Raw genomic sequence first — 22,728 nt, 5'->3', positions numbered from 1 at the left:
ATCTAGAATAATGGACTGGATATTTTTCAGGTAAATGTCCATAAATATTTTTCTCAGCATAAATAATTTCTCAGCATTTAAATTCATTCAAGAGCACTGAGCTGGAGCATACACTGTTATAATTGATGAGCAATCCTATATTTAAAGGTTCCCAGGGGCTCCTGGATGGCTCAGTAGGTTAAGTGCCTGACTTTTGAATTCAGGTCACATTATGATCTGGCAGTTCGTGAGTTCGAGCCCCAACTTGGACTCTACACTGACAATGTGGAGCATGCTTGGTATTCTCTCTCTGTCTCTCTGTCTCTCTCTCTCTCTCTGAATCTCTTTCTCTGCCCCTCTCCTGCTTGCACTCTATCTCTCTCTCTCAAAATAATAAACTTTAAAAAATAAAGGCTCCTGGAGATTACTTAAACCAGGAGAAAAGAAGCCCTGCTAAGAAGAGGTGACGTATCTTTGCAATGTTCTAGAAGAGACCAATAAACAAGTCCTCAAGACAGTCTGTCTATAAAGAGGCAATGTCCTTAGCTCTGGCTCCAGAAATGGCATATTTGTGTATATGGACAAATGTTTCTAAACCTGAGTTTTGACAACTGCCACATTGCACAGTAGCATATTCCAGTTTCCAGTAAATCATTGTCTGCAAAATCTGTATTTATTAGTGCCAGTTATGTGACAGGGCCTACACTGGGCCTGAGAATACAATGGTGAGCAGTACAGACAAGACTACCACACTTCCGAAGCTTATATAGCTGTACTGGAGAGAGAAGAGAAGGTATCAGGTATTAAAAATATCCTTTTCTTCTGGCACCTAGGTGGCTCAACTGGTGGGGCTCTTGACTCTTGTTTTCAGCTTAGGTGGTGATCAGTTGTGGGATTGAGCCCCTTGTTGTGAATTGGGATTCTTTCTTTCCCTCTCTTGCTCTGCCCCTCCCCCATTCATGCACGTGTGCGTTCTCTCTCTCTCTCTCTCTCTCTTTCTCAAAATAAATAAATAAACTTTAAAAATACTCTGTTTCTTCCCCCATTTTGTAGCTAATGTTATATAAGAAATAGGAGACCAGCAGCAAAAGATCAAAATGTCCAGTCTATGTGGTTACAAATGAGTAGTTGGAGAGGCCAGAAGCCTTAAAGGCCATGGAAAGGAATTTAAACTTCATTCTATGTGTGATGAAAAGGGACTGAAGGCTTTTAATCAGGGAACCAGCATTATATGATTTGAATTTTTTTAATGCCATGATGCAACCTATTGGAATTTGGTAAAAGTCAAGAGTGGAAGGAAGAAATTATTTAATGGATACCAAGAGTTGATAGCTCAGATTAGAATAATAGTGAGGGAGTGGAGGAGTGTATGGATTTGAAAAACATTTTGGAGAGGAAACAAAGCTCTTTAATTTTTTTCAATGCCAACACATTTGATAAAAGAGTATATATATGTATATATAAAATATACACAAATATATACAAAATATAAATATATATAATATATAAATATATATATAAATATATATAATATATAAATATATTTTGTATATACTTATAGTTTGTATATATAATATATAAATGTATTTATATATTTTGTGTGTGTGTGTATATCTAAAAGTTTTCCAGAAGAAATGTTAAGAGGAATGGCTCATCCATAACTATATCCATTTATACCTGTGACCATCAAAAACAAGTAGGAAGGATGGTCCTTGCAAACACACTCCACAGACTCATCAATATTAAATGGCCTGTTTCTAAAATTAGATGCTAGGTGGCCCTGTTTTAACTTCAAACTCCACTAGGTTAAAAATATAGGAAGGATGGGGTGCCTGGGTGGCTCATTCGGTTAAGCGTCTGACTTCAGCTCAGGTCATGATCTTGAAGTTCATGAGTTGGAGCCCCACATTGGGCTCTCTGCTGTCAGGGTAGAGCCCACTTCGGATCCTCTGTCTCCCTCTCTCTCTGCACCTCTCTCTCTTTCTCAAAAATAAATAAGCATTTAAAACATGAGTAAATAAAAAATAAAAATGCGGGAAGGATGGGTGAGGTAGGGATACCCAGACACTTAAGATCCATGGTGAGCTGAGCAAAGCCATCAAAGGGCAAAGCAAGAAAAAAAGAACAAATACTGTTCAGGGTGTGCTGAGGCACAGTTTCAAGCAATAAATAAGATCCCCTGGATACTCAGATGTAACAAGCAGTTGAGCATGCCAGGTGTGCAGTAATCAGAAACCAACTGGCTCTTCTTGTGTCTAAGAATTGATTTTTAAAGGAAGACAGATTCTGTAATAGTGACTGAAATCGTGAGAAAAACAACTGCCTTTTGTATGTATAATGTGCCTCAGGGAGAAATAACTATTGAGAATTTACTACTTTATTTATTTTTTTAGTTAAACTTATAAATCGCAGTCACTAAATATTAGTAATACCTTTGTGTTTTATGCCTAGAAAATAATAAACTCTATGACTTTCAAAATATTTTACATGTGATCCCACTTAATCCTCAAATATTCCAATGCCCATAGACCCATCAAGCATTCACCACCAAAGAAAGGTAAAAGTCCCAACTGCCAGAGCTCATTGTTCTGCCTCTTTGTCTTTACTTTTCTTAGGGAAAATGCTCCTATTCCATCTGTTTCATACACAGATACTCAGATGAACTCTCTGCAAATGCACTGTCTTGGTCACCTAATCATGCCATCCCATTAAAGATTCCACCTTTTAACCATTTCAGCTGCCCATTTGGTTTGCATGTGGTCCTCTAGTGAATACACAAAAGCTTTTCTAGATAATCATCGCCCTCCTTTTGGTGAGTTTTTAAAGACTTTTCTGATTCAACTATCTAAGCTGTGTCTCGGTGCAGATTTCTGGACAAATGCTAGAGAACAAAATCACTAAGAACAACAAAAACATGAGTTTCCAGTTCTGTCTCCCCAATGAAAACTTTTAACTGCGTGTTCTAATTTCAGACTACACTAAAACCAACAACTCTAAATGGTTGTCTTTGAACCACAAATATGCACCTCCATTCAATCTTTCCTAAATCACTATTAAAGTGAAGGCAAACAGGGCACCTGGGTGGCTAGGTCAGTTAAACATCCATCTTCAGCTCAGGTCCTGATCTCACCACTCATGAGTTCAAGCCCCGCATTGGTCTCTGTGCTGACAGCTCAGCTCAGAGTCTGGAGCCTGCTTCAGATTCTGGGTCTCCCTCTCTCTCCGGCCCTCCCTGGCTCATACTCTGTTTTTCTCTCAAAAATAAATAAACATGAAAAAAAAATTTTCTTAAGTGAAGGCAAATGAACACCAGTAGTCACCAAAATTGTGAATAATGAAAATTAAATATATACAGTTAACTCAAAAAAATATTTCTATCTCTTAAAATATTCGAAAATAAGTCAATCTCTGTCAAAGATTATTTTATTTTCAATCTGACACCCTATAAAAGATAGAGAAGATACACAACATATTGGATATGGATATGGATTTTGTAATGTGTGTGCTAACTCACATATTGTCATCTTTCTAAATTAAAACATCTCCAAAACTTCCACTGACTCTGAATCACTCCAAATTAATTCACAACTCAAGAAATATCTGTCGTGCAAGTCCTTTAATGTTCTCTTTGAAAAAAAAATCAATTCAAATGTGTTGCTCTCATCAGGCGTAACATATGCCCATTAATGAATGTATTTGGAGGAAAAAAATGGCAAAATTAAATAAATGGAAACTGTAAGACAGTGTTAAGGACTACTTTTGCAAATATATCACATCCAAACAAAAAATATTCAATCTGAATATGTTAATTTCGTGCATTGACTTAAAGAATCATAATTACGTAAGTGGTTGAGAATTCTGATGCCCAAATTCAATGTTTGGCCAGTGGATCTCTAGGAATTTTGTATGATTATTATACATATACTATGTACTTTATTAAACAAAGACCAAGGTTTAGAATATTCTGAGTGAACAGTATCAAAAATATCTAAAGGATATTTAGTTAATTATTGTATGAAAAATACCTACAGGATATTTAGTTAATTATTTGCAGTCCATTTATTTATTTCTACATGAAAACTCTTTTCTCTCATGTGAGGGAGTCGGTTAATAAACTGAGTTATTAAAGGGAAAAACAGATTGAAGTGTAGAGAAGTGAATAGCAAAGCACTGCAAAGACATTCTGGAAACAGCAACTCTCGTTTGCAACTTTGGAAGTAAAATGATTCTCTGGAAGCTAGCAAGGAAATCATTTTGGGCATTCTGTCCCTGAGAAGGCTAACCAAAGTATTAAAGAAAGTAATTTCAGCTTTTTTATGGATTCTTCTGGAAACCTTGCCAGTTCAGTTGTGGAGCATACATGACAGGCTGTTTTTGTGATGTGTGCCAACATCTATCCATAAGGACCTACCATCTTTACAGTTATGACAAGAAAGCAATGTTATTTTGCTGTACATTTTAAATAAATGCACATATATTTATATATTTAGTTATTCTGTTTAATGTGTCATCCCTATGCCATGGTAGCAAAAAAATGATCACAAATTCAAATATATGTACATATTTCATTTGATGATAATAGTATTTTTTTTGTATTTCTGGTCCATGACACTTTGTGCAGTCAGCTCAAGGCATCCATCTGGAGGATCGTGGGAAGACTTAGATAAGTTTTGTTGCATCTGTTATTAAAGACCACTGTTAGGCTGTGAAACCTCCTTCCCCAGGTTCTGAGAAAGTTGTATCTAGAGCATTGTTTCTCATGACAGCATTACTAGCATTTCTGGAATAACAGTTCTTTATTGCTCATACATTAAAGTATATTTAGCATGTCTGGCTCCTACGTAGTTAATTGTCAATCGTATTCTCCAACTTTTGTGACAGGTAAAAACAAGCCACCCCATCGACACCACCATGACCACATTTCCAAGTGTCTCTTTAAGGAGAACATGCGAACACTGAGAACCAATGACTGAGACATGAGGGGGAAACATGAATTATAAAGAAAAAGGGGAGAGGGAAAGATAGGGCATGAAGAAGATCAGCTTTAGGGTTCCTGTATCCCTCATGAACACAAACACATATTGATGACAAACCCCTGCAGGTCCAGGAAAGGAATTTAGAAGCTTCTAGGAGGTATGAGAAAGCCCAGGAACATGTGCTTTCCATTTTAGTGAGAAGCTGCAAGTCCTCTTTTTTTAAATTTTTTTAATGTTTATTTATTATTGAGAGACAGAGGGTGAGCAGGGGAGGGACAGAGAGAGGGAGACACAGATTCTGAAGCAGGTTCCAGGCTCTGAGATGTCAGCACAGAGCCCGACGGGGCTCAAACTCACAAACTGCAAGATCACGACCTGAGCTGAAGTCCAACGCTTAACTGACTGAACCACCCAGGTGTCCTGAGAAGCTGCAAGTTCTAGGAGGTCCCCCAAACCCAATCACTTCTAACTTGGGGCAGATGTGATTATTTGGAAGTAATAGTAGAAGATTATAGACAGAAACCAGAAGTGGCTCCATGCACTGCTGGGGAGAGATAGAGATGAGATACTGGAGGGAACTGATTAACCATTTATAACCTGAGCAAAGGGGGAAAAGGACAAAGGAGAGGAACTTACAGACCAGAAGAAGCAAATGGCCCAACGTTGGCTTCTGGCAGTTTGCACTCATATACAACAATAGTCCAGGAAGCCCTCCTCCTACCCAGTGATGATCCAATTGGTTTCACTTAAACTATACAGGAGAATCTCATCTTTCTGGGCCATACCTTGCCCCTCTAGAGTGAGGCATAAAGGAGGCCAAAAATCTGAGACTGGGCACTTTTACACAAAAAGACTATCTATTACCTTAAAGTTTTTTAAATTATGGCATTATATGAAATTTATGTGATTAAACTAAAAAGAAAAGCTTAACTTTATATTATATCCTATAATTGGAGCTGAGATTAATTACATTTTTTCTGCATATCTGAAAATATGCATACATTCATATGATCACATTTCTGTGTGTGTGTGTGTGTGTGTGTGTGTGTGTGTGTGTAAAATTTATGTTTAGGGTATGTGTGTGCTTACCTTCACAGCATACATTAGGTACAGGAATTTTTTTTGATGAAACCTTGCAAAACAAAATATAAAAGTCCTATGCATCTTTGTGTAATTCCAAATTAAACACATAAATTCTGCGTTTAAGTTGTCAAAATACATATATTTCTTACAACAATAGTTTTCAAAATGTGGTCTATAAACCCCTGAGATTTTATGAGACCTCTTAGGAGTCCTTGATTTAAAATATTATTTCCAGGGGCACCTGGGTGGCTTGGTCGTTTAAGCGTTCGACTTCGGCTCAGGTCATGGTCTCACAGCCCGTGAGTTCGAGCCCCGCGTCGAGCTCTGTGCTGACCGCTCAGAGCCTAGAGCCTGTTTCGGATTCTGTGTCTCCCTCTCTCTCTGCCCCTCCCCTGTTCATGCTCTGTCTCTCTCTGTCTCAAAAATAAATATTGAAAAAAAATTTTTTTTAAATATTATTTCCATAATACCAAGGAGTTATTTGTGTTTTCCACTGCATCTAGATTTGCACTAATAGTGTCAGAGCAATGGTGGGTAAAAGTGCTTGGGTGTTAGCATACCTCAAAGCAGTGACACCAATCTGTACAGCTGTCATCATATTCTTCACATGTTTAAAGGGGTAAAAAAAAAAAAAAAAAAGCCAGCTAACAATATCCTTGATGGATAATAATAAAAGTTACTTATTTGACTAAAATACAAATTTTGTCAAATTTTATCACCTGCGTACATGTCCTTTTTAAATGTTTTATTTAACTAAATGGGAAGTGTACTGGAGCTCTCTGTGACATCCGTGGTTGTCTCAAGGAAAAGCTCTTGTGTAATTATTCTGAATTACAAGCTGAACTAGCTTTTTTTCCCACAGAGCACCATTTTCACTTGAAAACATGGACTGAGAGACAAACTATTCAGATATTTATGAGTAATTTCTTTAAAATGAATAAGTGGATCCTGTTACTGTCAAGGAAGCAGACTCTATTTGTTGCTGGTAACAAATTTTGAGCTTCCAAGTGAAAGTTAGAATTTTGCAAAGCTTTTTTCTACTGCCATGAGTTTGATAGCTTCCCAATGCTTAAAAACTTCTCTGATGAAATTGGTGGTGATATTAACAAAAGGGATTTTTGGTGTTGTTTAATTAAATGTGTCACTTTTTGGAGAAACCAACATTTTCCAAAAGAATAACGCAATGACGTAACAAAATCATGCATGGATTAAAAAACAATTTCCAAGGGAAGACAGGCCAATGGATTTTAATATAACTGAATATGAAAACTCACTGATACAGTTCAGATTCTCCTTTGGAACTAGCCTGTCATGTTCTAGTATAGCACAGAAGCATATATAACAGTATATCCAAAAGCTGTTAAAATGTACCTCTTTTTTCCAACTACCTGACACTGAATTTTCTTTATAAACTTCAAGAAATATATCAAACTTCAACAGTTTGAATGCAAAAGCAGATATGAAAATACAGCTGTCTTCTATTAAGCCAGCTATCAAGGAGATATGAAAAATGTAAAACAATGTCATTATTCTCACTAAGTATATCGTTTTGGAAAACATTTTTCTTTAAGAGTATTTATTTCGTTAACAACTGTTGTGCTTGTTACTTTCTTTAATGATTTAATAAATACTTCTAAATTTTTTGTTTTAACTTTTAATGTGATAAATATCGATAAATTTAACCCCCATCAGCAAAAGTTTGAGGTCTTCAATAATTTTTAAGAGTGTAAAAGGGTCCTGAAACTACCTTGAGGCATGGGCCAGCCACCTTCTATCATAGCCATATTGGAAAACCCTCAACCTTGAGAACAAATATTTTAACAGCATCCCTTATCCAGTACTTATATAAGAAAGTGTTCGCCACCAATTCACTGGAGAGAGGCTCACTCACTTTGTTACTCTCATTGCCCTAGGGACAGATTCTCATTCAAAGAGGAGTTGAAAGTAGGTCACCACTTCCCCCGTGAACACGGCTCCAAATGCCAGCAAGGTTTGCCCATGTTCTTAACACTGAAAGAGGCCACACGCTCCTCTACCATGGCCTTATTCCTACCTGTTCAAATACATCCAAACTTGCTTTTTATTTTACAATTAGTCATTCACTAAATATTTTACAAAGACCTTTATTGCCAGGTGGTAATACTGTTACCAGAATAAAAGTGAAGCAAGACAAAACTTTACTGTGAATGGAGTCTTTTTGAAATTTTTGCTGAAAAATAGTTGTGATAGTTTCTTACTTATTGAGCAATATTAAATGAGGAAACAGTTCCATATTTTTGGCTTTCATTAAAAAAAACAAATTAAAATTCCTGTTCTATACACACATATAAACACATATGCATCCATAAAACTACTAACTATTCTCAAAACTTCTGTATGGTCGGTAATTATCTGTTCTTAATTACCTTAATTATCTGTTCTTAATTAAGTAAAACATATGTGGCCTAGAGTCAGTGTCAGTTTTGAATCTATTACAAAGTTGATATTTCATAAAGTCGTTTTAAAATCCCAATTTGTTTTATTTCTCTTCTTTTACAATGTAATTGAGATTATTTTTTTCCATTTCAAATAGCATAAGCAGTATGGAATAGGATATTTCTCACTGCTGCCATGAAAATGAAACATTCCCAGTTACTAAATGGATTAATTTGACCTTCTAGAATTTTTTTAAAAAATCAGGCCAGGGCAAATTTGCTATGTTTTAACTTCCTCTGGATTCCCATTTGGTTTAGTTTTCCGGGAAATCTGTTTGTGGGAGAATGGGGAGGCCAGGTCTATAACTGAGCTGTCAATCAGATGCAATGGTGTGAAGGAGAAGCCAGATGGCTCACTGCTGTTTTTCATGTTGAAAAAATGACAAATTTTTATATTCAGTTCCCACCAATTTAATTACACTGTATAGAGAAAATATTCTCTGTAACACATGCACTGATCCAAGGCTCTTTTTTCAAATTAACCAAATTAATGTGTGCTGACTGTAAACCCAAATTTCTATTCTTTTGAACCAGTGATAAAAGTATAAGTTAAACATACAGTTAAATGTAAAAAGCAGTAATTTTGAACTCAAACAGAATTAGATTTTTCCCATTTATGTGTAGTGATTTAATATATAAAATATTTAAATTAATGTTCTATGTGCTCTGACTGAGATGAGAATAATAGGTATTCTATCAAGTTTACAATGTAGTTAATAAAACTATGTTGGCAGAGTTCAGCTTATGTGTCCTAAAAAGTTACTTCATATTTTTCTTTAATTAGACCACGTTTAAAACACAGGAGGAGGCAATTTAAAGGAACTATACTATGTAACTAAGAACCATTTTGCAAAGAAAAATTGCCTTTCTCCTTACTTATCTCTACTATTTTCCTTGTATTGCTTCTGATTTTTCACTACTTTTCTAGCATGGAGTAATAACAATGTGACCCACTGACATAGTAATCAGAGTAAACTTTACTGTACTGTTAGTTTCTTATGTGTGTGTATGTTGTGTGTCTATTCACATATATGGTATAACTTATGTATATGATATATAATGCATATTCTATCTGTATATACAACCACCCCCCTGGAACTTGCAAAATACATTTCTATAAATATTTACTGATTGAAAAACTTTTCTTTTAAGTTTATTTATGTATTTTTAAGCAAGAGTCAGAGAGAGAGAGAGAGAGAGAGAGAGAGAGAGTGGGGGAGGGGCAGAGAGAGAGGGAGAGAGAGAATCCCAAGCAGGCTGAGCACTGTCAGCATGGAGCCCAATGTGGGGCTTGAACTCACAAACCGTAAGATCATGACCTGAGCCAAAACCAAGAACCCAATGCCCAATCAACTGAGTGACCCAGGCATCCCAAAAAACTTTTCAGTTTTGAGTTGATTCCAGGAAAACCAAGGAAATGCAATGTAAAAAACCTTATAACACGTATGAAATGTAAAGATTACCTCTCTTCCAATTACAGAATGGAATTCAAGTTTACTGAGTTCCTTCATAATGGAAGAAAGCACTAAATAGAATAAGGGTAAGTCTAAATGCAATTTGACTTCTAATATTAATAAATCACATATACTGGACGAAAAGCATTTTTAATGGTTCCGTATGACTCAATCACTGTCAACATAAGGGCATTTGATAGGATTTAATTGGAATTTTCAAATTCAATATAGGGTTCACTTAACAGCTTACAGGACAGGATGAACAAAGCACTTACCCTGAGTTTGCTTCACTGCTTCTAAATCTTGTTTGTAAAAATTTAATTTCAGTGTAATCATAGAAGTGAATCCAGTGAACAATAAGTGCCTAGTTCTACACAGCTTCTTAGTAACTCAGGAAAAATGCCACTATGTCTTTTGCATATCACAGTGGACTAGTGAGAATCATTTAATGACCAATCCAATCAACTACCTTCTTTACAATGGATAGAAGTAAGAACCAATTTTTTAAAATGAAAATCACATGCAATTGTTGTTGGTCATGGCCTATAAAATATATAGTCATCTCAATTATTTTAAGTGTAGAGTAGAAATTTTCTGTATAAAACTGTTTTTAAAGAAAAGAGCATTTCTAACAGTAATCTCTCCTCACTGCATTATTTTCATGTTAATGCCCTTCAAAGCCTTTCAGTCCAACAAAGGTGTTCAAGTCTATTTCTACTATCATTATGACACTTGAAAAATCTGTTATCTTGGTTTCTATCTGCAAAGATATAATGATAATATTACTCTCTTTGTTGGGTTATAAGCATTATAAATGAAATGAGGTAAGTTTTTAACATGGCAATAAGTGACATCCTATGTGATACAGTCACATAGTAAGTGCTCAGTAAGGGGGATCAGAAAAATTTTCTGAAACATAATAATAATAATAGTGACAACAGAAATAATAACACTGCACTAAACATTTACATGGATTATCTCATTTAATTTTAAAACAGTAACATAAGGTAAGTACTTTTGTGACCCCCTATTTTACAGATGAGGAAAAGGAGATACAGAGGGATTAAGAAACCCTCTTAATGTCACACAGCTAATAAAAGAGCGGAAATTGAATAAGTAAACGTGGCAGCTATTATTACCATATTGTTATCCTCATCATCACCATCATCAACCCATTCAGTGATCTCTGCAGCAGACTAGGCTATAAAAATGAGTTCTTGGGTACTTCCAAAGATAATTGCCTCCCTTTGGAAGGAATCCAGAACAAGCCCACATTAAGCTAAATTCTGCATTAGAGTGGGCTGTTATACAGTTGGGAGGATTTATTCCAAGCACCTAGAAGACTCATGGAAGATGAATAGCTAGAATTTGTCAGATTTTCCTTTACCTTTAAACATGTCCCAGTGCAATGAAGAGGACAATGTCATTTTGTCCATATACAAAGGCATTTTGAAACATCATTACCAGTGACTTATCTCGTTGTCAGTCCCTGAGAAATTAAGTACTGAGTCAAAGATAGATACACACGCCTCACATGAAATATGGTCTGCATTGTTAATGAATGATAAAAATTAAAGGGATTTTAGTGTAAATGTATGAGTCTACACTAAAGCAGTTGAAAATGAAAAGATGGAATTTACTCAAGTTGAATTCTAAAAAACTCTTTATCAAAAGTATTCACTTGTTATATCTCCCCTATTTAGTTATTAAGAATAAGTGTAAAATTGTATTTTTGTTTTAAATTAATAATGAATTGAATGTACATTTTTCTAAAATTTTTGTCAATGACTTACTATCATATATGTATAATCATTTTAAAACATTCTTATAAAAGATGAGACTTAATGATTTCACAGAACACAGTACATTATTTAAGTAGATTACAGAAATCAAAAATAATATTAATATAAATACATTCTCATTTTTTCAAAAACCTAAATGAAATGTTCCAGAGTTTTAATAATAGGAATTCTTAATGTGGTTCAAATGACTTTTAACTTTTCTTAATTGCTATCAATAATCAATTCTTCTGTTTTTGAAAGTTCTTTTTTTTTTTTTTTTCGTAATCTCTACCTCTAACATGGGGCTTGAATTCACAACCCCAAGATCAAGAGTCACATGCTTTTCCAATTGAGCCAGCCAGGGGCCCCTACTGTTATCAATAATCAGACATTTAAAGTCGGCCGTTTTTTCCCTTTTTTTTTTAAATTAAAACCAAAAATTTTTTTAATGTTTATTTATTTTTGAGAGAGACAGAGTGTGAGCGGGGCAGGGGCAGAGAGAAAGGGAGACAGAATCCAGGGCAGGCTCCAGGCTCTGAGCCAGCTGTCAGCACAGAGCCTGACATGGGGCTCGAACTCAAAAACCTCGAGATCATGACCTGAGCCGAAGTTGGACACTTAACCAACTGAGCCACCCAGGCACCCTTCTATTTTTTTTTTTTTCTTTTAATCCAATTTAAAGACATGACTGTTGAGGCGCCTGGATGGCTCAGTCGGTTAAGGAGCTGACTTCGGCTCAGGTCATGATCTCAAAGATCCTGAGTTTGAGCTCTGAGTTGGGCTCTGTGCTGACAGCTCAGAGCCTGGAGTCTGCTTGGGATTCTCTGTCTCCCTCTCTCTCTGCCCCTCTCCTGCTCATGCTCTGTCTCCCTGCAAATAATCATTAAAAATAAAATAAAATAAAATAAAATAAAATAAAATAAAATAAAATAAAAAAATAAAATAAAAACAGGACTGTTAAGAATGCATGCTGTTCATTAATATATTTAGAAATATTCACAAAAATTGGAAGAACTAAAAGCCATTAGTTGTACCTGGAGATTTAATATTCAAATCAATGTTTAGAAGACTTGATAGATAAAGCCAAACACCAGTAGAGCATTTTCTAACAAGACTGTCAATGGAAAATCACCTGAATATAACATCTGATAACTAGAGAAAATATACCCAAAGTCATTACAATGTTGAGTTTTCACATCTCAGTACTGAGCTGCCTCCTACGTGACAGTCACATTCCTCCCAGGCTTTGTAGGAAGGAAATTGAAAGCAAGACCTCACCACCCCCAAGTACTCATCAGCAATTCTCCTTTCACTTCTTGACATATTTTAGGGTATACCTCAGGTCAAGATCAGGGACCAGGAAGGACATCCTTTGAATGGACTTATTTCTGCCCTTATTTATCATTGCATTTTCATTGGACTCTCAGACTCAAACCTGGGAATCAATGGAGGAGAGACAACAGATTACAGGGAACAGGACAGGGAAGAGGGCAGAAAATTTTATTACCCAAGAGAACTCTATACTTTAAAATGGGTCATTTGTGTTTATATGCTACTGGTTAACTAGTCATCATCTCTCTAGTTATGATTATTTTATATAGTGGAAATTGTATTAACCACAATTGAAGCCCAGTTGAAAATTTTAGCGTCTCATCTTGGCACTTGAGATGAAATCTGGAGTAAGAAAGACCCCAATTTTGATCCCTTCATATATATATTCACTATATAACTGGGAAAGCTCCTTGGCGCACGTGAGTCTTTGAGCTGAGATCTGTAACTAAGGAAGACAGTATTTACTTCATAGGACCATTTCTGAGAATTCAGATACTTAGCGTGGGCCTTACACTTAAAAGGTGGTTATTGTTCTAATTCCTTCTACAGGATACCACTAACTACAACGGAAATCTAGGGTTCTGGTGGCAGTGCAAGCCTCAGTAACAGTTTGTTAACCTCTGTTACCTGTCCAAGATCTCCCTTCTCACCTAAAGCTGTCATTCTCCTCTGAAAGCTTTCCTCCTTCCCTACCACACTCTGTAAAATTAGGTTAGACCTTTAATACTAATCTTCTGAGGAAAGCTATTTACACTAAGGTATGAATGAAGCTTAACAGAAGTGTGGGATTTTTTCAATGCCCAAATAATCTGTAATAGAGATGCTGAGGGAGTTTTTCTTCCTGTGTAAGAGAAGTTCTGCTACCTTAGACAAATTGACACAGTACCTAAACATATTGATGAAGTATTGACCGGTTTTACCTCCTCCATATTTTCTAAATGGAAGAGCTCCTTATAGAGGCAAAAGTTAACCAAATGAATAGCTGTCAGAGAACCATAACCTATAAATACTATACTATTTTTTTTTTAATTTTCACTTAAGTTGCTGTTTATTCTCACAGGAAAAACTTTAGTTCCACAAGAAAAAGGACCTTGTCTGTTAGTGCCTGGTGTATAGTGGATGCCCAATAAACATTTTTTGAAAGATCAGGAAAAATACATCATTTAACATTAGAAATTTGCAAAAATAAATTAAAAAGTAAATAAAAGCAACCACAACTTTGATTCATTTGAAAGCCACACAGAAAGGAGATGTCCCAAGCATTGTGTTTATGAGGGCAGCCTCTTATAACTAGTCCTGAGTTTGAGTTTGGATGTGTGACCCTAAGTAAATCACTTAATTTCTCTGTTTTGCCTGTTTCCTCCTTCTGTAAAATGGGTATGCCTCAGTTTCCTCCTTCTGTAAAAGGGGTATTGTTATTATGACTAAATAAGGTACTGAATGAGTAAAGAGCCTACAAAATTTCCTGACATAAAGCCCACAGGAAATGCTTAGCGTTTTTATTGAAACATGAAAGTTTGCTGAGGAAGGCATGGAGGTCCAGGAACTAAATGATAGCTGGATGTTCCGCAGTCATTTGGTAAAGCCGGAACCAAACAACCACGTTTCAAGTCCATTTATCTTTTTTTTTTTTTTTTTAGTTTATTTATTTATTTTGAGATAGAGAGAGCACAAGCAGGTAAGGGGCAGAGAGGAGAGACAGAATCCCAAGTAGGCTCCCTGCCATCAGCGCAGAGACTGAGGTGGGGCTCAAACCCAAGAACCTGGAGATCCTGACCTGAGCTGAAATCAAGAGTCAGATGCTTAACAGACTGAGCCACCCAGGCGCCCATTAAGTCCACTTATGAGAAAGTTCTCCCCACTGTGCCAGGCTGCCTGCTCATCTCTTTATACATACTTTCTAAAACTACTTACAAGAAGAAAAAGATGTGCGGTTCACTTGCAAAGGCTTTTGGAAAATGCAGGATTCTATCTGCTGGCTGGAAATGAGAAAACCTTGAACCGTGCTACACAAAGCAGTTACTATAAGTTCCCTAACCCTGAGTTTAGCAGACATGGAAAATTTTGTTCTTGAGCATTTGTGAGCACACAGATCAGGGAAACGGGAATCCAAACAGCAATCCTGAGGTGTCTTCAGGATGAATATGATATTCAGAGTCACGGAGTGCTTCACTTCCTCCTCCGGTCTCACCTCCCTCGGCTCCATGCTTTCCCCACAGCTGGTGCTGGAAACCGCGAATGGCTCGCTAGCGCGGGCGGGGGCGGCCCAGGGGCCAGAGCCGGAGGCGGCGGAGATGAGGCGAGGCTAGGCAGCAAGCGCCAGTGCAGAGCTCAGCCTCGAACACAGTTTTCCTCCTGGACCTGTCAAGTCAGACCTCACGTGTACACCGGGAGAATCTACCAAAGGCTACCTAACCAGCCGCGGCCTCTGAGCGCTGCGCTGATGTGCCAGGAGCGGAAGGTGAGTCACCCTGTCCTCCTCCCCGCCCCCACCCCGTGTCCAACAGGTGGGCTGGGGCTCGACTCCAAGGGGCCCAGTGGGTACACCTCTGGTCTCACCTGGGCAAGGCGCTCGGCTGCTCCCTTCACCCAGCCGTCGGTACTATTTAAACTCCTGCCCCAGCCCACGCTTGTTCTATTCCTTGTCTTTCTGCCTTCCCTTTCTCCTACAATGAGAGCTCCGCTGTGCGCCGGGGAACGCGCCCAGAACGCCTGCTCTCCGGAAAACTTCTTCGGGCAGAAATGGCTAAACCGAAGGGCGCAAAGTGCCTCGATACGAGGCAATGGTGACCCCTAGTTCTTAGCGGCTCACTGGGACTTCAGTTAAAAGTCATCATCAATTTCTCAACCAGCAGGTCAGAAACAGACGGAGGGAGAAGAAAATGGAGCGCGAGTGACAATCAGACTAGGATGAGAATGAATGGGAGCAGATGATGCGGCCCCCTCGCCCGGCGCCCCCTCCCCCACGTGCTCATACCCCCAGCGACTACTCCCGGGGAGGCCTGTGAAGCCGCCGCAGTAAAAGGAGACGGAGGAATATATATCCTCAAGTTGGAAAGGACTCTGACCCGGTTACCACTTCCTCGGCTTTCTGAACTTTTCCTCTCTGTCTCCTGGGCTGGAGTGAGTCTTGCCATCCCCCTTGCGTGCGTTCGTTCCCCTAAGAGGCATCCTGTCCTCCTCCTCCACTCTAGACCCGCCACCTCCCCCTGCACGCCCGCTCCACCCCCTAAGTAACGAGGCTTTGAATACGTACACCTCCCGGGCTAGGAATCTCCCTCGCAGATTTAGCGGGGGCTGAGGGCGTAAGTCCCGGAAGGTGTGCCCTGGGGCTGTCCCTGGCTGGGACGGCTTCTGAGCACTCGCCCGGGCGCGACCCCCTCCCCTCCCCGCAGCCTGGGCGCGCCGGGCTCGTGCGCTGCTGTCGCGCACTCGCCGCGCCCTAGCGGCCAGAGGGGGAACGAGCGCAGGGGCGCGCGGGTGGGAGGCACCCCCCTCGGGAACCAGGGAAATCCCGGCCGCCGCCAGGGGCCGTGCCACCACCCTCGCCCGACCGAGGCTTCCGGCGCGCCCCCAACTTTGTGGCGCCCTCAGGCAGCGGCGGCGGGGATGGAGCTGCCTTCCCGAGGGCGGGCGCCGCTGGACTCGTCGCTGGACAGCTGCTCCCTGACCTCGTTGGAGTCCAGCGTTTTCTGCAGCGAGGGCGAAGGGGAGCCCCTGGCGCTCGGGGACTGCTTCACGGTCAACGTGGGCGGCAGCCGCTTCGTGCTCTCGCAGCAGGCACTGTCCTGCTTCCCGCACACGCGCCTGGGCAAGCTGGCCGTGGTGGTGGCCTCGTGCCGCCGCCGCGGGGCCCTGGCCGCCGTGCCCAGCCCCCTGGAGCTCTGCGACGATGCCAACCCCGTGGACAACGAGTACTTCTTCGACCGCAGTTCGCAGGCATTCCGCTACGTCTTGCACTACTACCGCACCGGCCGCCTGCACGTCATGGAGCAGCTGTGCGCGCTCTCCTTCCTTCAGGAGATCCAATACTGGGGCATCGACGAGCTCAGCATCGACTCCTGCTGCAGGGACAGGTACCCGGGAGGCGTGCGGTGGCCGGGCTGGGAGGCGGGCGCAGTGGAGAGAGGGCGGCAGAGATAAGATGTGAGGCTTCGGAATCCTCGCGGAACGCAGGCCTAAAAAACACCTGAGGCCACTTCTGAGCTGAAAGGTGGGGTGGCGGTGGGTCCGGAAAGTGTCAAAGCCAGCTTTCGATTGGAACTTTTTAAACCTCCTCCTTTTTTGGATAAATGCGTGCCAATCCGTTTTTAAGACAAAGGAGGTCAGGCCTGCAATAAATACTTGATGATTGAATGAGTTAGAAAAGCTATGATCCAGAAGATGCATGTATAGGGATGTAGGTTTCAGTAGGGAGCATTATCATTTATCACTGAGAACCCTTAACTTGAGACTTGGCTGGAGAACTGCTTTAAATACAGAAGATAGAAAGTTGGTTCCTTGACTGTGAATGTTTCTGGGACTTTGATGACGACTTTCCTTTTATCTTGCTATTGGTACCATTTCTTCATGAATACCTTTACATCACACACACAAAAAGGTTCCATAGGACAAACTTCTGTTCTTGTTACAAGAAAAATGGGTAATAAAATGCATTAAAGTAGACTTGCTATGTATAAATCCTTTTGTATAAACTTCTAACGAGAAAGTACCATTTTAAAAATAATAATCTTAAATGAGAACTTTGGGGTACTGTGGGCAGGAGACAGTGCGGGTAAAATTTGAATGGACATTTTCTGCATTTTACTGAAATAAAAAAGCATGACCTCTCTGCTAAGTTTAATCTTTTATTTTTTTTTTTTTTTTTTTTTACTTCTGTACTTTTAAAAAGTTAGACTAATCACCAAGTTGTTTTTTCTAAAAGATACTTCAGAAGGAAGGAGCTGAGTGAAACGTTAGACTTTAAGAAGGACACAGAAGACCAGGAGAGTCAACATGAGAGCGAACAGGACTTCTCACAAGGACCTTGTCCCACTGTCCGCCAGAAGCTCTGGAACATCCTGGAGAAACCTGGATCTTCCACAGCTGCTCGAATCTTTGGGGTCATCTCCATCATCTTTGTGGTGGTGTCCATCGTCAACATGGCCCTGATGTCAGCTGAATTAAGCTGGCTGGACCTGCAGCTGCTGGAAATCCTGGAGTACGTGTGTATCAGCTGGTTCACTGGCGAGTTCATCCTGCGCCTCCTGTGCGTGCGGGCCAGGTGCCGCTTCCTGAGGAAGGTGCCGAACATCATAGACCTCCTTGCCATCTTGCCCTTCTACATCACTCTTCTGGTAGAGAGCCTGAGTGGGAGCCAGACTACACAGGAGCTGGAAAATGTGGGGCGCATTGTGCAGGTCTTGAGGCTGCTCAGGGCTCTACGCATGCTAAAGCTGGGCAGACATTCCACAGGTATTCGAATTTCAGTGATGCTTTTTAATTTGCCATTGTTTGTAAACATTAGTGCTTGACTGTAGTCCCAGGGAAGTGACTCTGAATTGATACTCAAAATTACCAACTCCCATACTTTACCCAACCAAAATGGTGCTGGGAAGTTGTTATCACAAGTATAAAGAAGATGCCGCCCACACTCCTTCTCTCCATATGACATGTAAGAAACAATTTGTCCACTTGTTAACCTCAATTTATTTCAACCGGCTGCTCAGAAGATGTACAAAAATTAAAGACACTCGGCCTCAAGAAAGTTCTAGATAATATATGTATAAACAGCACATTAAAAGAGATGCAGAAATTATTCATGATACATAAGGACATAAGCCAGTTTCTCTTCTGTGTCCAAGGAAGGGCTTACCACACACATTCCTTGGCAAAAAAAAAAAAAAAAAAGTCAGTCTTGGCAATGCTTTCTCTGGCCATGCAGAAAGTGAGATGACCAGGCACTGTTGGCCGCCCCATAATTTTTGACAAAGCAATAGAAATATTTGCTTTGGAAGAAAGCAGAACATACTAATTACTAAATGCTTTGTCTAGTATCTAAGAATTGTCTTGTCCCTAAAGCGTGATGAATGAGAGAGATGGTAACAGAAATTCTTTAGCTTGTATCATATGAAGGCTTGAAAATCTAATGAACATTCCCCCTAGAAAAGTTCCCACACAACAACAATTGTGCATGAAAGTTACAGACGATGTCAGGGGAAGTCACACAAATCCGTTAGAGATGATCCCTATTTCCCTGAGGGTGGCAATTTTCAGTGGCTGGTCCTATGGCTGTTGGGTGTTCTGGAGTATATATGTGTTAACTGATGTTAGATTTTAATGAAAATAAGAATAAGAATCCCTTGAAAAGCTTGTTAGAAGGCAAATTCTGATCTCCAATCCATGAGGAGTCAGATTTTAGTATTTGGGGTTGGATCGAGGAGCATACATTCTAACAAGCTTACAAGTGATTTTGATGGACCATACGTTAAGAAACACTCCAGTAGGATGCCATGTTAATATGATACATATTAATACAATACACATGAATACAAATAATTTAGCTATTTCCACCTTATTCCCCCAGATATGTGCCTGGTTGGTCACCTCAAAGAAGGTTGTGGTGGTTGTCACTTCCTATTAATATAGGGAGAAATTAACCTCAAATATGTTTTTCCCCCACATCTCTGAGGTAATTAGGACTTATTCGAACATAATTTCGGTAGTGTATTTTCCTAGCTAGTCTCCCATACCAGCGATGTGATAATGGGGTTTCCAACAACTTTTAGAAGTACCACTCTTTGTTTTCTGACACACATAATAGGATGCTTTCTTCTAGTATTTATAAACTCTTCACAGGATTCAATTTAAAAACACCCAGTAAAGACTACATTTGCTCCTAAAAGAAAAGAAAAAGAAAATAATAGTAATTTCCACAATGTCACGTCTTCAAAGGTTTTTTTCAGTTCCAAAGCAGTACAAAGTATTAATAAAGACTTAATTTATTGAAAGGATATGAATGCTTCCATAAATATTTGACAATTTTATCTTAAACATTACATTTAACAAAATGTAGATGTAGGTGACATATTTCCCCATGTATTAAACTATAAATATAAGTTGAGAGGTATTATAGAATAACAGGAGGGCCAGAGAGCCTAAGTTTAAATCCTGGCTCAGTAACTTTGTACTATTTATGCTACTTCTCTGTGCCTCAATCTTCTCATCTGTAAAATTGCCTAATAATTACATCAATCTCCTATTGTTTTTTGAGGATTATCTGAGTTAATAGATGTAATGTGCAGAAATTCAGACAACTTTGTTTTTCTTTACAAAATTATTTAGAACATTTCATCTTGAAATGAAAACAGTCTCCTCACTGTGGTTTTTCTCAAATGTGGTCAGTTTATTTCAGAAATACAATTCAATGCAAACACATCAAGGCCAGTTTTCTAAAAGGTATTCTAAAGATATTCTTAAAAAAATCTTCTTTTGAAGTTAAACGTCAAAATTAATATTCCTCAATCTTTAAAAATACTTGGTACATAATTTAAGAATATCTCAAAGTTTTAAGAACAAAATTTAAAAATAATGAGAGCACAAATGGTATTTTAATGAATTTTAAATAGTCTCTAGTGAATAAAATTAAAATAATTCTAGGAGATATTACTTCGACCTTCAGAGACAGTATCATTTTGGCTTCAGACTGATATGACTTCAAAACGTGGATAAGCTTTTAGCAGTGTTCAGGAACTCTAGTTGTCAGGGGAGATACCTTATTCAAATTGTAATCCCATTATGGGCTCAACTGACTCTCCTTAGGGGCTGAGTCTCTCTAGAGATGGGATTGGATTCTCTTGGGTGTGTCTCCCAGGGGTTCCATATGTCCTCAGAATAGTAATAGGGAACACACCACTGCCTCACAGTGAATGAATTTTCTAGTAGCTTCAGTCCCCCATACCTTTCTGCAGTGAAAGGAATAATCTGTATTCTAGTCTATCTCCTTACAGGAAAGCAGAAATTCTATGTACTCAAGGGAAATGTTTCCCCATGGCTTTGGTATTAAGGGTGCACATTTCAGTGGGTGTCATGGGAGTTCAGGACATGGTAAACCGTTAAGAATGTCCCATGATTGCATATGATGTTCTCACGTCAGCTTGGTCACTGATGCCTCACTCACTTTATTCTCATGGAGGACATCTTTTACCCCTTCTGGCTTTCAGATAACAATACCCTGATTATGTTCAACTTCATTGGGAGGGTGAGTAAAGCAGACACATCAAATGTAAAGAGACGGCATAAAACCAGCATCAGAAAAGTGTGCCAAAGCGATATATTGAAATGTACGTCTGCCAAGTGAGCCCTCCACTTGCGATGCTGCAAAGGCCTCCCATTTTGTGGATTAACATATAATTTCCATCATATATCCACTGCCTGCTTTTTAGTCTCATCTGTCACTTTTTTGGGTATAAATAGTAGGTGTTTAGTAAATATTTCTTTCTGTCTTTTTCAATCTGGCCCCACCAACTAGACTATGAGCTCCCTGAAGAAAAAGATAATGATTTCTCATCTCTATCCCCAGAACCACTGCCCAATGCTGCAGACATATTAGATGTGAAATGCACATTTGTGGGTGGATAGTCAGAAAGGAGAGGGAAGGGAGGAAAGCGGAGGGGTGGGGGAGGGAAGAGGTGCCCAGGGACTGACAGCAGTTGTTCTCTTACAGGATTACGCTCACTCGGGATGACAATCACCCAGTGTTATGAAGAAGTCGGCCTACTGCTCCTCTTTTTGTCTGTGGGAATTTCTATATTTTCAACTGTGGAATATTTTGCTGAGCAGAGTATTCCTGACACAACCTTCACAAGTGTCCCTTGTGCATGGTGGTGGGCCACAACATCCATGACTACTGTGGGATATGGGGACATTAGACCAGACACCACCACAGGCAAAATCGTGGCCTTCATGTGCATATTATCAGGAATCCTTGTCTTGGCCTTGCCTATTGCTATTATTAACGACCGCTTCTCCGCTTGCTATTTCACCTTAAAGCTCAAGGAAGCAGCTGTTAGACAGCGCGAAGCTCTGAAGAAGCTTACCAAGAATATAGCCACTGACTCATACATCAGTGTGAACTTGAGAGATGTCTATGCCCGGAGTATCATGGAGATGCTTCGGTTAAAAGGCAGAGAAAGGGCAAGCACTAGGAGCAGTGGAGGAGATGATTTCTGGTTTTGAAGCCACTTTCAGTTTATTTACAAAAGCTTGTGTACAACTAACTCAACTGATAAAGCCTTGATATGGATGTCTATGTACTGTTGAAGAGTCTCTTTTGAGTATACCACCTGTGTTAGTTTTTGCTGATATTTTGCTTGGTCTGCTAGAATAGTTCACGTCCCCCAAATCGAGTGCACATTGTTTCGACACAGTTGAGCCGCAAAAAATAGTCATTTAACATAACTCAATACAAGTAGGCCAAATGTCTGAATTGTCAAATATAATAGTGCAATACATCCAACAAAGTTAAAAGTTTTATGCATCACTAATTTTAAGGTTTTTTGCACCACTAATGTAAAAAGAATGTGAGTTAAGCTACACGGCCCAGAGAAAAGGTAAGTGAACATTTAAGAACATACTGGACATTCTTCAAGTAAATAAATCACTCCTTCCT

At 39.3% G+C, this 22,728-nt stretch overlaps 1 protein-coding gene across 1 annotated transcript; it reads left to right on the top strand.

Annotated features, from left to right (window-relative positions):
• Nucleotides 1–16,688: 16,688 nt before the first annotated feature.
• On the top strand, nucleotides 16,689–22,295 carry KCNV1 (potassium voltage-gated channel modifier subfamily V member 1). Its single transcript, XM_047073795.1, has 3 exons — nucleotides 16,689–17,155; nucleotides 18,004–18,533; nucleotides 21,784–22,295. The coding sequence occupies exons 1-3, from the start codon at nucleotides 16,689–16,691 to the stop codon at nucleotides 22,293–22,295; spliced, it is 1,509 nt and encodes a 502-aa protein (XP_046929751.1).
• The last annotated feature ends 433 nt before the right edge of the window (nucleotides 22,296–22,728 follow it).

The sequence above is a fragment of the Lynx rufus genome, unplaced genomic scaffold (genome assembly GCF_022079265.1).
Source record: "Lynx rufus isolate CCGP_SWC_20201006 ecotype Redwood Valley unplaced genomic scaffold, mLynRuf1.p SCAF_12, whole genome shotgun sequence".
Classification (NCBI taxonomy): domain Eukaryota; kingdom Metazoa; phylum Chordata; class Mammalia; order Carnivora; family Felidae; genus Lynx; species Lynx rufus.
This window is presented reverse-complemented; position numbering and strand designations above follow the sequence as displayed.

Coding starts and splice junctions, on each gene's coding strand:
- KCNV1 (XM_047073795.1), top strand. CDS start 16,689: ATGGAGCTGCCTTCCCGAGGGCGGGCGCCGCTGGACTCGTCGCTGGAC. Junction 17,156..18,003: donor GACTCCTGCTGCAGGGACAG/GTACCCGGGAGG, acceptor TTTTTCTAAAAG/ATACTTCAGAAGGAAGGAGC. Junction 18,534..21,783: donor GCTGGGCAGACATTCCACAG/GTATTCGAATTT, acceptor GTTCTCTTACAG/GATTACGCTCACTCGGGATG.